A 6,938-nucleotide genomic window follows, 5' to 3' on the forward strand; every position below is an offset into this window, starting at 1 on the left:
TCTTCAGACGGTAGCTGTTGGTGTTATGTAGCCATGTCATCTTCACCAAGTCTCTTCGTACAATGGAGGCGGTGGCACCGGTGTCAATTGTAGCCACGTGTTGTTTGTTGTTTATGGTCGCCTCCACTGTCAGACTTTTGTTGTCTCGTTTAGTCTGTGAGACTTGAATTGTGGTTCTGGGGCCATCGATACCAGAAACCAGCTTCTGCCCCTCGAAGTTGGTTCTTTCGTTTCGAATGGGAATCAAGTTGAGGATGAGCGTTGGTTGTATCGCTTACCTGTTGTTGGGCAATATTCCTGTTTCCACAGTGTTGGCAAGCAGTTCTTCTTGGTGGCAATCTGCACTGCCGCTGGAGATGTCCGGTCTTGTTACAGTTCCAGCATCGAGCAGCTCCGTCCCTCTGGTTTCTTTGGAATGCGAGTTTTTGACAAGAGCATTCTTCCACTGCAACTTCTCTTACCCGATGAACGCCTTGAGAAGCCTGTTCTGCTGCTTCCATAGTCAGTGCAAACGCTAATGCTTCAGGAAGGGAACTTTTTCCAGCTGTTCGAATTGCTCGCTGAAGATTTATATCAGATACAGCACGTACAAAGGCTTCTGTCGCAAACTGATTGATAATGTCGTCTCCTGCTGTCGGATATGCCAGATGAGCTAACCTTTCAATATCTGCTTGGAGTTGTTGCAGAGTTTCTCCTCTTTTCTGGACTCTTGTATTGAGTTGGACGCGGAAGACTTCCTGCATATGGCCATCTCCAAAGCGTTTTTCAATGACCTGGACAAGAGCGTCAAAGTTACCATTCTTTTCTGGTGGTAAAGTTTGTAACAACTCAGCAGCAGGACCTCTAAGAGCAAGAGTCAGCGCTATACATTTGTCTTCGTCATCCCAGCCATTTGTTGTGGCAGCTGCCTCAAACTGTTTCTTGTAGATTGACCAAGAGCTTTGTCCATCAAAGGTTGGTGGATGCATTTCCTTCTTCTTTGGATACTCACCAGAACTTTCTCGGATCTTAATTTTCCGAACTTTGTCAAGTTCTTCGGTAAAACTTTGCATTTTCACTTCCATTCCTTTAAATTTGTCATCGAATTTTATTTCTACTTTCTCGAGTTTTTCTTCAACTTTCTCAAACTTTTCTTGAGATTGTTTTTCAACGCCTTTGATTGAAGCATCAAGAGCAACGAACTTGTTCTCGATCGCATGAAGCTTACCTTCGATGAGGTTTTTCTGTTCATCTAGAAGGTTCTTTTGCTGTTCCAATTTTTCCAGAAGATTCTGTTGTTCACTCTTTTGCTCTGTTCGTTGTTGTTCCATTTGTTCTCTTTGTTCATTGCGTTGTGTCTCAATTTGTTCAAGAAGATTTTTCTGTTCATCCTTCTGTTCATTACGTTGTTCTTCCAATTTGGCAAGGAGAACAGCCACCATGGACGACATATCGGAAGTATTACTTACTTGTTCTTCTGTCATTTCAATTTCGAATTGAAATGTATCCAAATTTTCGTTCTTCTGGGTTAAATAATCCTGCAGGCGAATAATGAGGTCATTTTTCGATCCAGCAGTAGGAAGACCTCGCTTAGTTAATTCCGCCTTCAGCTCAGTCAAACTTAACTGATTTAATGTCTTTCCCATTTTAACTTCTTAAAACGCGAGCACTTTTACTTTTTTTTCAAAATGTTTTGAACTTTGTTTATTGTTAAAACACACGCGCACTTTTTATATTATTCGCGAAATTATCTGATTCGCACAAATAAATAAGTTTTATTCCACTTTTCTGACACCAATGTAATGTTTTATTCCGGGTTCACAATAAAACTTATTTAATTTTCACTTATATTTCCGTTCAAATAAGAACACACTTTATTTCAACTCAATTTACTTTTATTATTCGCTCAAACAAACACACTTTTAAATCACTTTATTTACTACTAACAATTCGCAACACTTTATTTCACTTTGTACTGTACTCTTTCACTTTCAAGATTAAACTGTATCCGGTCGGTGTTTACGCTGCCCTTTTATACCGGAATTTCGAGATTCGAGAATGTCTTCGAAGGTTCTCGTCTTTGCTTCTCGAAACTTCCTCTCCAAGAGGGGGCGCTTCATACTTCCAGTCTATAGACTATAATTTAAACGATATTTATCAATAAAATGTTCAAATAAACTCAAAAAAAATTGATTTTGCTCATAAAAAAGTAACAAGAAGTAAGTCATTTAGAACTGCAGAAATATGGTGTTTTACTTCATCTCAAATGTTCAAACCTTCACAACAGAAAAACTGCTTGATGAATAAGCCTGAAACTTTGCATATTAATTCCAGGTATATTAAGCTTCAATAATTAAGCCTCAGTCTAATCTTTTCACCCATAGAAATTAAATAGCGGTACATTTTCTAAAAAACAGTAAAAATGCCTATTTTGATAGCTTTCCTAAATTAATCTCAAAAATAAGAAAACATTTTTTTTTACAAAACAAACTTATTTTCTTTGTAGAGAATTGAATGAAGTTTTTAAATGTGTCCTTAAATTTTCTGTTTAGTGATCCGTTGTTGAGATATTGACAGTCAAAGTCAAAAGTATGGTTTTTGGTTTGATGACTGATATTGCAGTGTAAAAAAAATCGTAGAAGTTTGAAACAAAAAGAATTCTAAAGCCAAATAAAAAGCCTTTCTAAAAATAATTATCATTTTATCAGAAAAAAATTTCCCACTTCCTTACGAGAGAAGTAAAAACATAAAAAAATTTGAAAATTTTGGTTTTTGAACATTTGCAACAATTTTGCTATTTTACCGTTAGAAATAAAATAATTTAATATTTAATCCTAAAACAAGAAGAATAGAGCTTTCACATCCTTTTTATTTTATCACGATGCGGTCATTTTTTACTGAGATACAGCCTATCGAAAATCACTAAAAAAATCACGATTTTTTTTTGTTCCCTTAATTTTTTGGGCTAGTGTATACTTGTGTAAATTCAACGCGTTTTTTTACAAAAAATATGGAAAACAAAAATATAAATTGTGACAGAAGGCTATGCGCGCGTATGTTCATTACTACTCCTCATATTTTTAGAAACAGGGAGAAGCAGTTCGTTCGATTTCGACATAAGCCCATGCGCGCATATGCCTATTACAGTTGGGCCTTAAGAATCCCAAAGTAGCTGTCAATTTTTCAGGCGCTGAGATTGCGTCTCTCATCAGTTTACTTTCTTTTTTGATGTCATTTTCAATTAGTGAAAGAAGCAGTTCAAATGTTCTTATCGTCAGATAATTTAAAAAGAGTTCGCTATCATTTGCCTTAAGTTCAGATGTTAAATAATTGGATGATCACTGGACACGGACTTATTTTTTTCTTTTCTTTTAATTTATTCAAAGCATCTTCAAAAATATCTACAATCCCCAATATTATTTCTTCGTCGGAACTGCCATCGGTCCATACAATTAACAATAACAATCGCCGTAGCTAGTAGATTTGTACTTACATAATTGGAGGCTTATAATTTGAATTTATTGGTGGTGGCTTTGGATATTTCTTGAAAATAATATGCTTTGAATGTATTTTTTTTTCTTTGCTTCTAGTCCTTTTTTTCTTCTATTAATTTATAATTTAATATTAGGGCTGTTCGTGCGTGGAATCAACTGAAATTCATCAGAAACATAATCGGTGTCAAAACCTTTAAAATTCTCATGTATAAATTTTCTTGTTCTTAGTATACCAAAATATACTTCTTGGAATGTACTTAGGCATGTTTTGAGGAGCAAGGAATAGCAGCCAAAATTGCCAACGCGCGCCGTGCCTGTGCTCATAGACATAGAGCCAACGCAACGTTTAGACATTTGCATCGATTTCAACTGACAACAAATATCCTTCTTTAGGCTGCACTTAAGCTCTTTGTTCTTTTATGTATTTGTGGGTTGCTGTTATGCCGTCGACGGCCTTGCAAAATCAACAGGAACATCGAACGGCAAATATAAACATAATTTCAAACTTCGACCCATTCAACCCCAAGGTTGAACAATTCAATAATTATAAAGAACGTTTAGAAAATCATTTTCAGATAAAAAAGATATTCGAAGATAAAGATATTTGCGCTAAGTTATTGCTTCAATTTATTGGTTCTTTAAAATATTCGTTACTAACGTCACTCTCAGCTCCCAAAAACATTAACGAATTGAAATATGAAGAATTGATTGAAAAACTAGAAAAGCATTTTTGTCCGAAAAAAAATGCATTGGTAGAACAACATTATTTTTTATCGGAGTACCAAAATGAAAAGGACTCCATAAACGATTATGTAGCAAAACTACGACAAAGGGTACTATTCAGTGACTTCAACTGCACATGTGGTTTGTCCATAGCCAACATTTTTCTTCGAGCTCAATTTATTCGAGGACTAAGGGACAACAACATAAGAGAAAAACTACTTCAAGAAGAAAACCTAGAATTCGACAAAATTGTAGAACAAGCGATTAAGCTCGAAGCATCAAAAGTTAATTGCAAACCCAAAATGTTCACAAAATGTTCAAATATGAACAACTCTTCAAACGTAGAAATAAATAAAATAACAAATTCAAATTTTCGATCTCAGAATAAAACTCACAACCATGGCACAAAACCTCGATCTCAAGAATATTCAAAAATAAAAAAATCGAAATCATTTATAGATTACAAAAGTCTAGGAATCGAAGGATTTTGTCTACGATGTGGTAGAAATAATCACCTGGCAAATGATTGTAAATCTAATCGAAATCAACAACTAAATTGTGAATTTTGCAAAAAACGAGGTCATGTGAAGAGAGTTTGTTTGAAATTCTTATTAAATAAATCAAATCAGAATACAAATGCTATTACAAGCCATGAAACAGATGAAGAAGAGTACGATTATTCAGATTCATATGCGCGCATGGGCTTATGTCAAAATGGCATGAGTGAGTTGTCGAACATACACAATTCTTATTGACAACTGGACCATGTGTCCCTGCGGAGAGTAGTTGCAACTATTTATACACATCAAAATATCAGAAATTGCGGGAAACATATGACAATTGAGTGGTGCTTTAATAAAATTATTAATAAACAATAAATAAAGAATTAACTTACAAATAAAAACTTGTATTCATAAAAAGAAAAGGTAAAACTATAAATTAGAAACAAAATTCTATTGAAAATCGAAGCTCGTGTTGCATAAAGTGTCGTGTCAGTGAATGTAATCTTTTTTGTTATATTCCAGACAACCATGCCTGCTAACAATGGACACTGTGGGGTTCCCCAGTAAAACTCATATCGGAAGGATGGAATATCCATGTTCCATCTCCCAAAAGATGTTCGGGAGTCTGCTATTCTTTTGAAGAAATGGTCCAGCACTCTTCGGATGGGAAAACAATTTCCGAAACAATTTTTTATATGTGAGTTGCATTTCCATAAACATCAAGTCCTGAGGCGAAATAAAGGCGACGCTAAATCACTACCGGTTTTAGTGAAGGGTGCGTTTCCCTCGCAAAACCTTCCCAAATCTGTGGTAAAAACCAATCAAATAAGATCTAGAAGACTTTTGTCTAGAGCTTTGTCCATTGCTAGAAGGTATTATTCGATTTGTTTATATTATATATGTAAACATTAATAATTAACATTTTTTCTAGTCGAAAAAGTGAAGAACATGATCATGGAGAAGGGAATGTCGGAGAAGAAACGAATAGGATTGACAACGAGGATGAGGATGCTGAAAATGTTGGTGGTACTGAAGACATTTGCAGAGGCTTTTGCAATAAAGGCATTCAAGTGAATTTAAATCCAACTACTGTAAGCTCCTTGTGCGAGAAAACAGCTAAACTTTATTTTGTCGATACAATAAAGCATTTAGCCAAAATAGTTGGACCCTTGATATACTGGCCGACAAGGGAACAAAATGCGAAGAGGATGCCTAAATGCTTTGAGTATTTTCAAAATGTAAGGACAATTTTAGACTGCACGGAGATGAAGACGGTAACGTTCCGATGCCTTAAATGTAGAACTGGAGTTTATTCGCAATATAAGGGAGCAGCCACGCTTAAAGTGTTGATTGGAATTTCACCATCGAGAGCTATAAACTTTCTGAGCAAAGTTGCCAGTGGAAGATCTTCGGATAAGGCGATAATTAACCGCTCAGATCTTCTTTCGAAACTGGAACCAGGAGACGCATTAAGGGTCGACAAAGGCTTCATGATCGGCGATGAACTCAATAAAGCGGGAATTGAAATAATAAGACCGAAATTTCATTTCGAACCTTTTTCGGGAGAAGATGTAAGAAGAAACACTAGAATTGCTGCAGCGAGAGTACACGTTGAAAATAAATTTGCTAGACTTAAAATGTTCAAGATACTATCAGATAAAACCCATTCATTTGTTATACCATATATAGACGACATTATGATAGTTTTATGCAGTCTGTAAAATTATGGTACACCTATATTAGATGATAGCAAATTTAAAATATAAAAATAAAAGATATTATTTGAAAATACTATTAGCATTTATTTTGTATTATTTTTTAAAAACATAATACCTTAAACCTAAAAAAAAAAACACAGATAAGTTCAATGGAGGATCCTTCATCATGATAAAAACGCATCGTAAATTACCTAAAATAAAAAGAAGTTAAAAATATAACACATAATTTTTTTATACCTTACCCGAATTTAAAATTTGCTTAGTTAGATAATATCATATTATATATATTAGCATATTATGCTCCAGTTCAATTATATGAGAAACCAAAAAGGAAAGTTGGAACCCAAAAGTAGAAAAATTAAATTCTTACCATCACCACAAATGGGACCTTTGAAGGTAATTCAATAAACAACAATGAAACTAGTATCCATCGTACTGTCTCACAACAAATGCAAAATAAAAGGTTTTGTTTAATATAAAAAAAAGTTGTACTTTGTTGCAGCGTTATTCCTTTTGTAAAA

General features: G+C 34.6%; 1 protein-coding gene across 2 annotated transcripts; it reads left to right on the top strand.

Annotated features, from left to right (window-relative positions):
* The first annotated feature begins 4,925 nt into the window (after positions 1-4,925).
* LOC129906265 (uncharacterized) lies at positions 4,926-6,436 on the top strand. 2 transcript variants are annotated; one of them, XM_055981938.1, is made up of 3 exons: positions 4,926-5,122; positions 5,222-5,571; positions 5,631-6,436. In XM_055981938.1, the coding sequence occupies exons 2-3, from the start codon at positions 5,294-5,296 to the stop codon at positions 6,418-6,420; spliced, it is 1,068 nt and encodes a 355-aa protein (XP_055837913.1). In that variant the 5' UTR covers positions 4,926-5,122; positions 5,222-5,293; the 3' UTR covers positions 6,421-6,436. The 2 variants fall into 2 exon arrangements, with proteins under 2 accessions (XP_055837913.1, XP_055837914.1); XM_055981939.1 differs by lacking the exon at positions 4,926-5,122 and having other exon boundaries at positions 5,154-5,571.
* Positions 6,437-6,938: the final 502 nt, after the last annotated feature.

This window comes from Episyrphus balteatus, chromosome 1 (genome assembly GCF_945859705.1).
Source record: "Episyrphus balteatus chromosome 1, idEpiBalt1.1, whole genome shotgun sequence".
Classification (NCBI taxonomy): domain Eukaryota; kingdom Metazoa; phylum Arthropoda; class Insecta; order Diptera; family Syrphidae; genus Episyrphus; species Episyrphus balteatus.